Below are 14,597 nucleotides of genomic sequence, written 5' to 3' on the forward strand. Positions count from 1 at the left end.
TTGTTGTTTCCTACCACTGAGTGTGTTTTCTGGCTTATCTGATCCCTGAAACACAAGGATTGAAGTTATGGTCTATATTTAGACCAAAAACCAATGTTTTTTTTTTTTTTTAAACACAATAACCGAACTATGTTTTGCTCGTTTTAAGGAGTACGCGGAGTTCCAGTACAGACGGCGGCACAGGCAGCGGAGGCGAGGCGACATGTCCAGTCTCCGGAGCAACACGCCCGATCCTGACGAGCTCAGCGACAGCACTTTAGGTACAGCAGATATGAACTCCTCCGACTTTCCCTCACAGATTTCGGTTTTCCTGGTAATTGGACTGAAATGCATAGCCTTTATAAAGAAAGAATTTCGATGTACAGCTACATTATTGATAAACTTAGATAAAACCTGCCATATCTGGATGAAGCCATTCTAAATTTTAATTCCTAATTTGATTGCCACTTTGAAATCAGCTGTCAAATTAGTGGAGCTATTCAGCCAGGTTGACTCTTTTCTCCATCCTCAATTAAAGCAGCATTCAGCTGGCACTTGAATTGATTTAATCTACTAATCATGTTTATTCAAGTGAATCTACTCTCAGGACATGACTTGCAAAGTTCCATTGTGACAGGGAGAAACCAGTGTCAGAAGCCAGATTATTATTCAAAGCAAAAAGGGATTTACGCAGCTTCAAATCATGACTAGACTGCTGATTTCATGAGGGGGCAAGCACATAGCACTTCAAAGCACTGAAAACTAGATCGCTTCTACCAAAAGCAGATTAGAAGTGATCACACCATCACTGCATCAACACAGCATGCTTTGTTCACTGAGAGCCCAGGGAATTTGTCGCAGATGCAGAATTTGCTGAATAAAGAATATAAGACTAAACAGCAGAAGTGCTGTCATAATAAAACTATCTAGCTGTTGTCGCAGACATCTCCAGACCACTTCTCAGGAGGGGAAGGGAGGCCAAGCCAAGTCAGAGGTTTACGACTGCAACAGAGTGAGACTGCAGTGTGGCAAACCCACAGTGAAACATGGTGCTGGGAGTTTGCAGGTCTCCAGGAGTTTTGCTACAGTATAGGACCCGCACTGAATCAGCTGCCCTGTGACTCAAGAGAAAGTAGCTCTCTATTCTTTATTGGCATCCTTCGCCCTCCGGTCTGCATCTTTCTACAGAAGGGAACACACTGCAGCAGGATAATGAGTCCAACGGCACCTCAAAGCTTTGGGGAAAAAAACTCAGTGAAAAGACCAAATGCTGACGACTGTGGACTTTCCTCACCTAAACTCAACCCGGCTAAATATATATGGAGCATTTGAAAACTTACTTGAGCTAGTTAATGACGGTTTGACCTCTCAAGAACGGGGCAGTGCGGAAGTTTTCAGAGTCTTGTTCACGGGTGACGGGAGCAGGGATTGTGACTCCCGCCGCAGATTTGGACAAGCGGCCACAGTAATGCAGACGCTGTGGTCGATTGTTGAAGTGAAAAGAGAGCTGAGCTGTACAGCAAAGCTCTCTGTTTACCAGTCGGGCGACATCCTCACCCTCACCCATGGTCGTGAACTTGGGTCGTGATTGAAGGAATGAGATCGCGGATAGAAGTGGCTGAAATGAGTTTTCTCCGAAGGGTGGCGGGCCTCACTCTTTCTGACAGCGAGAGGACCTCAGCCATGCAGGAGGGATTTAGAGTGGAGCCGCTACACCTCCACATTTAGACGAGTATCTGATGAGGACTCCCACCTGTTCGCCTTCCATTAGAGGCGAACCAGGATCGGCCCGGGCTGACCCAGGACCCGCCGGTCACATTATATCTCTCACTTGCCTTGGAAGCTGCTGGAGGTTGCCAGTACAGCTAGAGGAAGCTACAGAGGACTAGGATCAAAGATTACTATCAGCAAACGTGAGGGAGAGATTAACTGGCTATGTGATGTATATGACCAACAGCACTGCAAAATGCTGAGCTTACTAAACCGTAAAGTTAGACAGAAAAGCAATGTCGTGTCCAATGATTGCAAAACCAAAGCGTAAACACAAAAACGCGAAGCAGCTGGTGTGATCACCTCTTACCTTTGAATCAGCAGTTCTGTTCACTTTGCCCACGGTCAGTTTGTCATGCCTCCTTTCAGGTTTGTTCTTTCTAAGACGATTTGAGATCTCACCGTGTTTCAGTAGGCACCATCTGTTGCAGGTCTTATTGCTCATCTTGTAGCTGAGGATTGTTCTTTATTGCTCCGGGTGTGGAAGTGGATTCATTACCACTCTGCAGGACCAATCATGCGCCTCCCTCCTGGCGCCGTGTTGATAGATAAGACTCGAAGCGGCCAAACAGTAAAATGTCCACTACATCGATGTACTGACCTTTCCTAAATTTTGATGCATTTCTTTTTAACAGAATGTAAATTAGGGTTAAAACACTGGGAAATCAAAACTGCTAAAGTTCAATAAACCAATATTAGTAATCCATCAGTACTGTCCATCACAGTGGTGCTTTGTCTTTGGCTGCGTGCAGTAAAAGATAGATGAAACATGCAGTTTTGAGGCCAGCTAATAGGCTCCGTTGTGCCAAGAAGGATTAATTGATTTCTGGAGAAGATACAGAATTAATGAATTTTCCTTGGGAATGCTGAAGGTGCACTTTCTGCTAAGTTGCTATTATCCATTTTGCAGCATTTACTCAACTGATGGTGATTTTAGTAAACGTGATGATTAGCATTGGGCCCAAACTGCTTTTCATACAATGTTTTAATGACTCAGTTCTCTCCTGTGATCTCTTTCTTCCTGCAAAGACACACAAGACGCCGGAGGTGGACGCCGGCAGGGTCCTTTGATGGTGAGTTCACAGCCATCTCATTGTAACTCAAGGCTCTCAGGCTTTGAAACTTCTCAGACAGTATCAGAAAAGTACAGCATTGATCTGGTAGCGAGAGGTTTTTCTAAAAGTATTATGGCTCGATAAGGCTGTGGTTTGAAACTAATGATGCTGCTCTGCAGCTCGGCTAGCTCTGCACTGTGTGGGTCTTCTCTGAAGGTAATTTGGAGAAATTTGGGAAAAAATAATGATGCAATCCCACTTTGATTTAAAATGTTGCATTCTATTAATTGTATGAAAAAGTTAAACAATAATTACAAGTAATACGTTATGTAATTTCTACACTTAACATGCCATGGTAGTTTGGCTTTTTCCCTCCACCCATTACAGCACAATTATTATCCATTAGTCATTTCTGCAATATGGTGATAAATAGATGAAAATAATGTGTTAATACAATGCAACGTGAATTGGATTTTGTTGAACTGGCTCAATTTTATCATTAAATATTGCTTGAAATGTAACAGTGATTACTAAGCACAATAAGATTTGTTCGTTTTTAAATAAATGTTTAAAATCTAAAATAAACTATGGTGAAAGAATTTCATCAAAAACATTGTGGTAATTGATATTGTCCAAATCTCCCAGCTGTGAAATCCAGAATCCAGCCTCCGGTCATGTGGAGCCACATGATGCTAATCTTCATCCTAAAACACTGTTCTGAGGCCAGACATGCTCACCAGCACTTTGAATCTGCAGCTGAAAATAATCCCCTGAAAGTTAACTGCCTACTTTGTTTTGAGCAGCATTAGCTTGGAACCTACAGGACGCAGCTCTTTTAGGATTTTTGTTGTCCTTTTAGGAGGCGTTCATTATGAATGGGCTTGAGGCTGACAGTTACAGAGTGGCTCGGGACGCGTGCTGAGACGCCGCTGACATACTTGTTAACAAAAGAATAAAATATCACCTGTCTTATCCCTTTACCGTTTGGGACTCTTTAAAATGTAAAACCTCAAAAAGTTGCTGGGAGCAAACAGCAACACAACTGTAAAATACCCGTCATTGCTTGCAGGAGTTTGTGTCAAGATGTCAGTGGCTGACATTTTCCTTGTCTTACCTCGCCTACATCTGCAGTTTCTGCCTTTTCCATTCTTTGTGGAACGGTGGTCGCACCTGAACTCCGACTCTGAAACCGCTGTTCTGTACCTCCGTGACACGCTGTCTGTCTCACAGGGTCTCGGCTCCTTGGATGACGACGACCCGAACATCCTCCTGGCTATTCAGCTGTCGCTGCAAGACTCGGGGATGGCGGGGAGCGGGCCCAGTCACGAGCTTCTTGCCAACGAGGCGTCCCTCGGCGCCATCGGCACTTCCCTGCCGTCGAGGCTGGAGCAGACCGCTCCGGGTTTGGAGGTCCGCCCCCGAGCCTCGCTCAGCAGCTCCGAACTGCTGGAGCTGGGAGACAACCTGGCAAGACTCGGGAACATCAGCAGCCAGTACTCCGCTACGACGAGTGTGTCCATCTCTGTGCAGCACTCCGACGGCCGCCACCGGGCGTTCGGCGCTCCCGTGCCCATACCTTTGGCTTCAGGCGGCAGCACCTCCTCAACAGGCCTTTTCTCGTCCTCCACCGACACGACAGACTCCGCCACCTGCGGCAGCCACGACCCATCCTCGTCCTCCACGCTAGCGGCCAACGCTAACCTGCTGGGCAACATCATGGCCTGGTTCCACGACATGAATCCCCAAGGCATCACCCTCGTCCCCCCGACCTCCTCGGACACCGACTCAAACCTGTGCTCGCTCCCCGCCGGCGAGGGGGGCGGCCTGCAAGACGACGGGAAGGGCGGGGTCGCCGTCCCGCCGGAGAGCAGGAAACCTCAGGAGGTGATGGCAGACGCGGGTTTCTGCCCTCAGAGACGGAGTGACATGGAGGAGAAGGAGTGCGCCGTCGCCGAGAGGCCGACTCAGTTAGACCTGGTGGGGCTGGACGCCGCGCCGCTGCCTTACACGGCAAACCTCGACACGAGCGGCGAGCTCGCCGAGCGGAGGGGGTCAAAGGTCTGCCAGGACGACAGTCCGCGATGCGACTCCGTGTCCGACCAGCTGCCCAGCACCAGCTCCTCCGAGTGGGAAGAACAAGTGCACTTGGTGTGATCTGATTGGCCGAGACAGGAGGGCGCTTGTTCAGAAGGCCAAAAGAAACACTTCGGTTTGCAAACTAAACCGAGATGAGGGAAAAGTGTTGTAGCCGCTGAGGTGGAATGTATACAGGGTGAGGAATGTTTCAGACACGCTCGGCTGGATAGTGAGGAAGAAAGTTTCCACTCCTAATTTCAGTGCAGTCAGTCTCCCGCGCCGACTGTATCGTGAGCCCCAACAACCAGCCCCCCCCGCACAGACAGCACCAGCTAAAGAGATCACACTTAATTACCCGTTTCAAGGAAGTGTCTCCTAAAACGCATCCTGTACTGATGAATTACAAACCACTTGCTTTTTTTTTTTTTCGGAAAGCGTTGAACATGTTTTTTTCTTCTCCTCACTGGAGCAAGCCTACTGTATCAGTGTGAATCAGGTATGAGAGAGAGAGGACAGAAAACGCTGCAGGACACAGTCAGTGCTCCCTCCTGTCCACATCTGCCTGCAATATAAAGGTGCCAAACACTGATTAGCAGAAGCACAGTTTGCAGTCACCAAGTGGATTCTTCAAAGCAAATTGTGCCTACTTATCAACGACTCAGCTAAACCTGAAATGTGAAAATCCAGAGCCATATTTCATTTGAGGTTGCAGCTGAGCGACTCTTTCAAATCTCACTGACTGAAAGCTGTAGTGTGGCGTTCAAAAAAAAAAAAAGAAAGAAAGAAAGAAAAGTCATTTGCAAAACATTCACATTCAACCAAAAAGCCCCCTGATTAATGATTCAACAGGAAAAGTAGGTGGCTTGCTCAAAATCATTTCAAAACGGACTTGACAACGGTTATTCATCTGAGAGGCTGGGTCCTAACACGCTTTGAATCGGAAGGGTCTTCAGAGCTTCGAAAACAACAAATGCTGACAGGCCCAGAGGGGCTGCTCGCTGTGATTCAGTTCACACCTTTGTGACAGCGTATACCGAACCCCATTGTAGCCGCTCTTAAACCAACGTTTGAGTGCCGAACGTGGAGCGCGACGGCGCGAGCAACAAGCCGGTAGTTTTGTTGATACACTGCAGGGAAGGCCAGTGAAAGAGATAATCAGGCAATCATATTCAGACTTGGGTGAATTCATTAATCAAAGCCACAAGTCACTGTAATTTATCTCTGGGTCCCGTTTTAAGTGTACTAATGAGCGCCGCCTTCTCAGATCTCTGCAGATGTCCGGGACCGCAGGGGGAACATGGAGAGTTCATGAATGTGTCGCTGCGTCACGGCCGCATGGGGAGTCCGTGTTCTCAGACGAGGTTCTCTACGCCGTTAGAGATACAGTGCCTTCCTGTCAATCACCGTCATTCAATCCTTTTTTTTTTTCTTCCACATATTATACTGAGTGCTAATTACACACAGTGTGAAGTATAAACAAAAAAAAAACACCTGTTACCTTAAAGTTCTTTCTCTCACATAGTGTTTTATAGTGGGTTATTTTCTCAATCAGAATAACTGTAGCATGAGGCTTTTCTTGTGGTATTTTGTTAACGAATAACACCGACTTTTATATGATTTGGTGAGATAGGGTCCAACAGACCATGGCGTAGTTTCTAATCTTGCTCCCCACGTATTTTTGAAGAGATATCTCACTTGTCCGGTTGTTGTGCGGTAGACCTTCTATTGGAGCCCGCGTGATGACACGGCTGGGTTTCCCTGTGGTTCCAACACTAAAATCACTGTACTGACTTCAGAATGAGTCGACCTGCTGTATGTGTTTTACCTATCTTACATGAAGACACTAAAAATGGAGGAAAGTTGCAATATAAAGAAGGTATTTATTTGAAAACAGACAAAAAAAAAGCCTCTGATTCATTTGAATAATGAGGCTGAGTAACCCACGTGAAATAACAGACACTGCTACAAACTCTAAGATTTGCCGTCTTTTTTTTTTTCCTCTATAGAGCAACATTAAATCTAAAGATAGCGGCCGCTTTGCAGAGTGTCTTGAAGTTGTGAAACTGTGAGTGCCATATGGTTCATAGAGCTAACTTTATTGGACTTGGTTAATGTAGGAGTGTTAATCAGAGGAGATAACATCTGTTGCCCTTTTAGTCAAACACTACGTTGTGCATGAAATGGGTCTGAAGTCTAAGTGGAGTTTCTACTTTGTATGTCACCTCTAACGTCCAGGTGATTTCTTTTCAAAAGGCATATAACGTTTTTGTAACTCATTGAGATTTTTCTATTGTAAAGCAACTAATCCTTGAAATGCTATTTGCACTTTCATAGTCTATACTTGATACATTCCCTCTTTTTATGAAACAAACAAAAAAAAAATGTTTGGTGTGTGATGCCAATAAAGTATGTGCTGAGTTTTACTTTGTGTTGTACTGCTGTGTTTTCTCGTTGAAAGCTGTTTTTGTGGACTCGGAAAACGTCGAGTTTGTGATCAGAAACTAGCGGATTTGCTCACACTGAGATTACCTGCAAGTTTAATTTTTTTTAAATTGAGACTTATGAAGGTCCAGATTTGGAAAAAAAATTTTTATTTTTTTTCTTGAACTGTTGTGTGGTTCAGCTGCACTCATACAAAAACACAGTAATAATAAGATTCAGAAGTGTAACAAAAATGTATTCTCCAGTACAGCTGCAGTCTTTACATCACACTTACGGTAATTAAAAATCAAACAGCTACAAAGTGTATTACTCAAATTACTCCAGCATCTTAGTTGTTTTTGAACTGTACTTCTCTAAGACATCTACATTCAAGGCACATTTCTCTGACAAAGTGTATAAAAGGACACATCTGTAAATGTGTTGATATAAATAGGCATTCCCTCTGTAGCATTTGTAACTAAAATGCTGATTCAACACTAAAGACTCAATTGTATGAATTTGAATGGAGCAATATAGATTATATTGTGAATACTGGACGACAGTCTGAGTACAATGTTTCTGAAAGAACAAGTCAAATGAAATACTGCTGAATTACAGCAATGCAAAAGTAGCATATCAGTTTTAGTACAAGTTCAAGGTACAGTTATTTGCCACTGCTGTTTAATAATAAGAGGAGAATCTTAAAAAAAACATTGCGGACATCTGTGCGCACTTAAATATGAAAGCAGACATCTGGACAGCCCACCATGAACTCAAGTGTGTGTGTGTGTTTGAGGGAGGACTGTTCTGCAGCCTCTGGGTGTCAGCGGCAGAGGCCGATGAGCTGCAGCAGCAGGAGGAAGAGCGAGACGACGTCCAGATACAGGCTGAGTGCAGCGAACACGTACTCCTCGGGAGAAAGTTCGAAGTTCCTGTGCTTCCCGCCGAGGATGAGCTGCGTATCAAACACCAAGTACTGCAGAGAGACAGACCGACATGAGGCGCCTGGACGCCGCTGATGTGTGGAGGGAGCGAGCGGGTCCTGGAGCCGAGCACGGCCGCCGTTCTCTACATCCGGAGATGGGCCCGCGCAGATAAACAGGCCGTGTAAATAATGGCGGTAGTTGGGAGTTGTGCGGCTGAAAATAAGTTGTGACTTGCTGCTGACAGCCCGTTAAGCTGTGTGCAGCCGCAGTTTGTTCCACCAGCTGAAGGGATGGGTCACAACATTTGCTGTTAATGCCAAAGGCACACAGAGAGGTGGCTGTGAAAATGAAGCCCACTGCTGCTAAGCAGTGCATAATTGAAATTAAAGGGCACAAGGACATCTGAGTCTCTCTCTTTACACTAACCGCTGTGACAAACACTAGTGGCAGCCCGCCTGGCCCTGGGATCAAATCTTACATCACATAACACTCACTTGACATTAAGCAGTCTTTGATGTTGATTTCTTTCATTTTTGAAAGGTCATTTTTATTCTGTTTCTGATTCGGAGCGCGTCCCGGAATGTGAATTTTGGTGTCATGGAAGTCTGCGCGTACTCACCAAAGAAAACAGCAAGGTTCCCAGGCAGGCGTATGTGATGTAAACATACTGCAAAGGAATGAGTCACGGAATCAGTGACGGCACGTTGGCAGCGACGGAGATCGCTCGCTTGACGTCAACATGCTGTATTCTTTCAACAATTCACTCGAGAACACGTCTGTGACAAAATCAGCACAAAATGCATGCGTTTATTTTCTCTCGCCTCCACTTCCACTGCACTGAAATAATCCTGTAAAGTCTGAATTTATTTCTGCGAGCACCTGTTGCATACTTAAAAACCCCAAACAGCCGTCCCGGTAAACCTGGGTGTACATTTATATGCATCGGCCCGCGATAAGTGTAACTCCTGCAAGGTCTCGGTGAGCTCGCTCTCTTCTTTACAGTCTGCTCAGCACACAGGTCAGTGCCAGTGCATTCTGGGGATAAAAGCTACGGCGTGGTATATGCTGCGGCTCGTTCCTAAATCTGCCCGTGTAAAACTGAGCACCTTGATTTACCTGTGATCGCAAAATTGCACAAAGCATTGCAAATGAAAAGAGGGTCCAGCCAAACACCCACAGGCTCCCGCTCGCTGCAGTGAAGTCCCACTGGTGTCACAAAAAAAAAGAGAGAGGGGTGGGGGTGGGGGGAAGAGACGCTGAGTGTGACAAGCCTCTCAAACAGAAAACCGTAGACAGAACATTTCTCATTTTCACTCATCACTGCCATAAAAGCTCAAGGTCGTCCGAACTGCAGCTGTGCCGCGAGGCGCTGCAGATTTCGAAACCATGAAGACGTACTGAAGTTCAACACACAGGGCGGCTCTAAACAATCGGGGATATGATGATCCGGGATAATTCATCAGCGGGGCCGCGTTACAGGTGGAGAAGCTGCCTTTTTGGCCTGCCTGCCCTTTTCAGACTGACAGCGTAAAGACGCCGGCGACTGCCGGGGAATCAGTAACGCTCATAACACGAAGAGCTATGAGCCGGACGCGCAAGGTGGTCCGTGTGACATTTATGTCACGGCGACAGAGACGAAGGAGCCGAGCGCGCGCGGCGTGACCCCCAGAGCGATCGGCGGAGGCAGACCGCAGGATGAAGGTGAAGTCGTAAAAATGAACTCAAAGTGTTTTAGGTGGCGGCCACTTGCTCGGCCGATAAAACTGGATTATGAACTGAGGGTAAGGTCACTTTTACAGCACAGCTTCCCTCTGTACGCCGGCTATTTAAACCTGATGCATGTGCCGTCTGGCTGCAGATGAATAATGAGCAGAAAGCTTTTAAGCCCAGAGATATTCTCAGTGCCGTCATTAGACACCTGCTTGCTTGTTTTATCCGGTCTAAGCAGAAAGAATAAATGTCTGCAGCTCCTTCAAGCAGGAAAAAAAAAAGGCACAAAAAGGTGTGAGATGCCAAACTACATTTAGGAACAATTAAAACGGGATTCTGAATGCAGCTTAAACATGGCAGTCAATTATTTCGCTTGTCTTGTTTTTGCATTACCCCCGCTGACTGTGTGATTACTTCTGCTCTGAATATGAGCCACTTATCGAAGCAGCACGCCAAGTCATCAATGAAGTGACTCTCAAAAGGTCTCCTGACTTGTGCACGCTGGTTCTGGCTATTAAAACCTGTATTATCACGTACACGGGCTGCTTTATATGAACTAAACGGAGGAGCTTCTTCGGGAAAGGTCAGCGGAGAATAAACCAAACAGAAGGATTATAATTGATGCTGCTTATGGCTGGCAGGGAAACGCAAAGCAGTGGAGTTTGAATCTTCTCTCATTGACAGATTCAAGTAGGCTGAACAACAGATGATGCACACTAATACCTTTTTAATATGTATTTCCGAAAAAAAAAAAAGAAAACGCTTCAGTATTATGGATGCGTGTATTTTTCTTGAATGGCAAAGACAAAAAAGAAAAATATCCTTAGAAAGAATTTCAGAGCTGCTTCAGGGTCACTCTGCTCCATTCTCACCTTTTTGTATTTTAGGGGTATTATTATTATTATTATTACTATTATTACTTTTTTTTACTAATACAAATTCTTTTTCTTTTTTTTTCTGTCTTGTGAAGCAGCATCACATGTTCCCGTGGGGATACTTTTAAGGTTTTGTAACATGTTTAATTCAACAGATGTGATCAGAGAAGAGAGACAACAAATGAATAAAGCATCCGGACTACTTTTCGATCTGTGGCGAGAGTCTGGCTGAGCTGCGATGACAGCAGCGACTCAGGTTTAATGCTGCGTCACCACTGGACATGAGGAATTAACTTGACTGACAAATGCACTGATCTCAGCAGTAATCACAGTTTTGCCTGAGCAGCAAAGCCATCAGAGTTTTAAACCTTTGCTGGCACATTAAGGGGGGAAAAAAAAAAAACTCGGCGGGAGGGAGGGAGGAAGTAAATAAACTGACCGCAGCATCTCGGCCGAACACGTTCCCTGCCACTGCACAGGGGACCCGGCTCGGTGTGCGGACGCTCACCACACGCTGCAGGAACCGGAGTCGCCGCAGTTTATGAAATTTCACTTCCCACTGCACTGCAAGCCGAGCTCAGAGTGTGTGACAGATCTTACCTTTGACTGCATGGCAAACAGACTCAAGGCGAAGGACACGAGCGCCGTCGCTCCCACCGCCCACAAGACTGCGTCGGCATTAAAGTACCTGCAGACAGAAATATCAAGCAGATGTGGAGAGGGGGAGAGAGCCCCGTCGTATCATCTCTAACTAGGCGGCTGGCAGATCGCAGACAGGAACAGCGGGGCTCTGTCCCATCCAAAAAGAGGAACATTACTTTCTTTTAGAAAAAAAAAAAATGTTTTTTTTTTTTTCCATTTAATAGTCTGTATTATGTGTCTCAACAAGAGCAATGACAGAGACCCCCGCTGGACGTGAGCTGCATAATGCATCGCCGACGTTCATTTCCTATCAGTTCCTGTTTCAGTTATAGCAATAGCCCATAAATATGATAATTTCTATGTTTTATTGATATCCCGGGTTCAACTGATGCCTTTTCTGACAGATATGAGGGTGCTATAAAAAGAAATGTCTCACAGATGGAAGAAAGGTAACTTGTGCGTAGAGAGAAATTGGATTTGAACTGTTTGTGATGCGTCACATTTATCTCCAGCACAAACCCCAGAAAATGTGATTCCATATGCTTCTTCTTTCTTTTTTTTTTAATTTGGCAAACCACCAACGATAACATCTCATGTGGTCTGATGGCTCCTTCTACAGCATCAAACAGGCCAGCAGATATGGATCAGAGGGGATTATTATTGTGTAAATGATTTGGCGTCAGGTGAGAGAGGGGGGGCTCATCCTCGGAAACAAACACTCACACTGTCACAGAGCCGAGCATCAGACCCTCTACGATCGTCTGAGAGAGAGAGAGAGAGAGAGAGAGAGAGAGAGAGAGAGAGAGAGAGAGGAGGGGGGGGGAACGGAGAGACAAATGGAAAGTAAATACATGACAAAAAACTGTGAAATAGAGCAGGTGTGATGGCGATTTAATTTGATGCCTGGCTGATACTGCCTCTACTCACAAACAGGCCCAGGGCGATAAAATTGATGGGGACTCGACGACGGAGGTTGCCACAGCAGGACAAGGCCAAGATGAGCACAAGCACTGCTACCCTGTTTCACACAGAATATAGAGTGTGTCTTAAATAGCAAAGAAACAGGCTATAAACAGAGGCTGGGAAAAAAAAAGCTTCACGTTCAATATGTTGAACGCATGGATGCATTATTTATGCACGGTATTGCATGCACTCTCTTGGATTGGGGATCCCGACTGCAATGACTGTTTCTGATTTACTCGGATGGATTTCTGTGTGTGCAACATTCTCATTTAGCCAACTCACCAAACGGGAAATCTGTAAAAAAAAAAACAAGACTGTGCAGTGCACCCATGCAATCTGACTTCAAGCTTACATCAACGAGTAGGAGAACCAGTAGTTTCCAATTGTCCAATTCCTCAGGGTGTCCCTGTTATTTGATAAGAAAACAGGAAGCAAAACACAGACAGAGAAAGAAAAGCGGGTTGTTATTAAAGCCTCCATTTATTTGACAGAAACAGCAGAATGATTTTGTTAAATATTAACTCAGGACGGAGCACTGTGCACAAGGGAACTCAAAAACAATTTATGGGACGATATTACTGACGCAACCATCCACCACCGCCATTATACAAAACACAGGGAGGAAACGCTCCTTTACTGTGCACCACCATGTAGGACTTCACGAGTGTATAAGAATCTGAACAGTGTTAGATGTACACTTGGATCTGTGAGGGCCAGCGAGAGTCCTCCTGACTCCTGACTCGATGACGGACTGCTCTAAATGGTGCATAGATGGATGGGTGCCTGACATGGATTTATCTCTTTTTTTTTTTTGGAAAGAATTCCCTTGTGTAACGGCGCCTCACCAGTAAAGAAAAGCGCAGATGAGCCCGACAGTCACCAGCAGCTGAATCATCAAGGTCAAGTAGACTTTTCTGATAAAACCTGTGCGGGAAAATAAAAAGGATCCAGTCACACTGCGGTAAGACGGGCGGGGAGGCAGACAGACGGGCGAGAGACAGACGATAACAACAACATTTTTTACACAGGCAGGTGGGCTTGTTTTTGCTGCACGGCATTTTAAAAAATGCTTCGGTTTTTACCAACCCTGGGTTTCACCCTCTCATCTGAAAATGATTTGTGCCGTGTGGGAGGTGAAGAAGGGCGGCGGGGTGCCGCAAAGATCAGGGAACAATTTTCAATTTCGAATCAATTTTAAGAAAACGCTGCGGAGCAAATGAGGGAGTGTAAATATTGTTTATCCCCGTCTGTCCCCTATCGTGCCAAAACAAAAACATTCATTTCTGCTTCTCCCGACTCCTCTTCACCCGCTCACCTCTCCGTATGGCGGGGTCGCTGAAGACGCCAATGTCCGAGTCGAGAGCGTGCTCAGGCGGCGCCTCGCCGTACTGCCGGCCGTCCAACGCCGTGTGGCCCCCGGGATGAACCATGTTGTCATAAGTAGCAGCAGTGGAGACCACCGCTACGCCGCCATTCCCAACCTCAATCAAAAAAGCACACGTTTCAAAGGACCTCTGATCATGACTGGTTTTAATGGGGTTCTTCCCCGTTTTTCGGAGTGGATTAATAGAATTTAATGAGTCATTTCTGAATAATAAAACGTGTGCAGACATCGTCATTAGTGAAGGTTTTCTGGTGATCCCATGATCAAAGACTAATTGTGTGTAATTCCAGCATGAAATACACTCAGACGTTCGATTCAAAATGAAAGTTTAAGGGAAAAAAGTGCCTCAGTATCTCACTTCCTATCTTTCTTTGACGCTGAAAAAAGTGCTGCTGACCTGATGGCCCATCGCTGTGTGAGAATTCTGCGCATAGTCTTGAGCGCTGTAGGGAGGAGGGTGAGGTCCATATCCGCCGCCGCTGCTGCTGCCGTCATTAGTCTGGTCCATTCTAACAAAAATGCACGGATCTTTTCATCGACTGAGGAAACGTAGTGACAGGGGAAGAAATCAGTTAAGCAGAGGTCACTGCTCAGGCACAAAAGTGTCCTTCTGCGCTTTCGTCGGTGATGTTAAATCGGCAAACGGGGCAATGTCAGACTGGAACAAATAAACGGGTAATTACAAAATGATGCATCACACAAACACAGAGCCACCCATGACTAACATCCATAATTATGGACTTTAACCGCAATTTAATAGAGCTCTATGTATATTTAATAGCCGAATAGATCGTAG

The 14,597-nt window shown here is 45.6% G+C and overlaps 2 protein-coding genes across 4 annotated transcripts in view; one reads left to right on the forward strand and one right to left on the reverse strand.

Moving 5' to 3' along the window:
• The window catches only part of ankib1b (ankyrin repeat and IBR domain containing 1b), a 32,107-nt gene extending 24,854 nt beyond the window's left edge, over positions 1–7,253 (forward strand). For all 3 annotated transcript variants that reach the window (XM_030102039.1, XM_030102040.1, XM_030102041.1), the window contains exons 18-20: positions 149–260; positions 2,779–2,822; positions 4,035–7,253. In XM_030102039.1, coding sequence (XP_029957899.1) covers positions 149–260; positions 2,779–2,822; positions 4,035–4,958 — 1,080 coding nt within the window. In that variant the 3' untranslated portion in view covers positions 4,959–7,253. The remainder of the gene's footprint in view (positions 1–148; positions 261–2,778; positions 2,823–4,034) is intronic.
• Positions 7,254–8,047: 794 nt separating this feature from the next.
• LOC115396269 (protein lifeguard 1) lies at positions 8,048–14,309 on the reverse strand. Its single transcript, XM_030102042.1, has 10 exons — positions 14,199–14,309; positions 13,733–13,898; positions 13,263–13,341; positions 12,770–12,823; positions 12,382–12,472; positions 12,178–12,215; positions 11,413–11,500; positions 9,344–9,433; positions 8,847–8,894; positions 8,048–8,277 (listed from the first exon to the last, which is right to left on the reverse strand). The coding sequence occupies exons 1-10, from the start codon at positions 14,307–14,309 to the stop codon at positions 8,125–8,127; spliced, it is 918 nt and encodes a 305-aa protein (XP_029957902.1). The 3' UTR covers positions 8,048–8,124.
• Between the last annotated feature and the right edge of the window lie 288 nt (positions 14,310–14,597).

The sequence above is a fragment of the Salarias fasciatus genome, chromosome 11 (assembly GCF_902148845.1).
Source record: "Salarias fasciatus chromosome 11, fSalaFa1.1, whole genome shotgun sequence".
Classification (NCBI taxonomy): Eukaryota; Metazoa; Chordata; class Actinopteri; order Blenniiformes; family Blenniidae; genus Salarias; species Salarias fasciatus.

Bases quoted from the DNA above. Each gene is read 5' to 3' on its own strand.
- LOC115396269 (XM_030102042.1), bottom strand. From the start codon at position 14,309: ATGGACCAGACTAATGACGGCAGCAGCAGCGGCGGCGGATATGGACCT. The intron at 13,899-14,198 runs GTCAGCAGCACT...TTTTTGATTGAG, and splicing joins ACACAGCGATGGGCCATCAG to GTTGGGAATGGCGGCGTAGC. The intron at 12,473-12,769 runs GTAAGCTTGAAG...TGTGTGAAACAG, and splicing joins TGGTTCTCCTACTCGTTGAT to GGTAGCAGTGCTTGTGCTCA.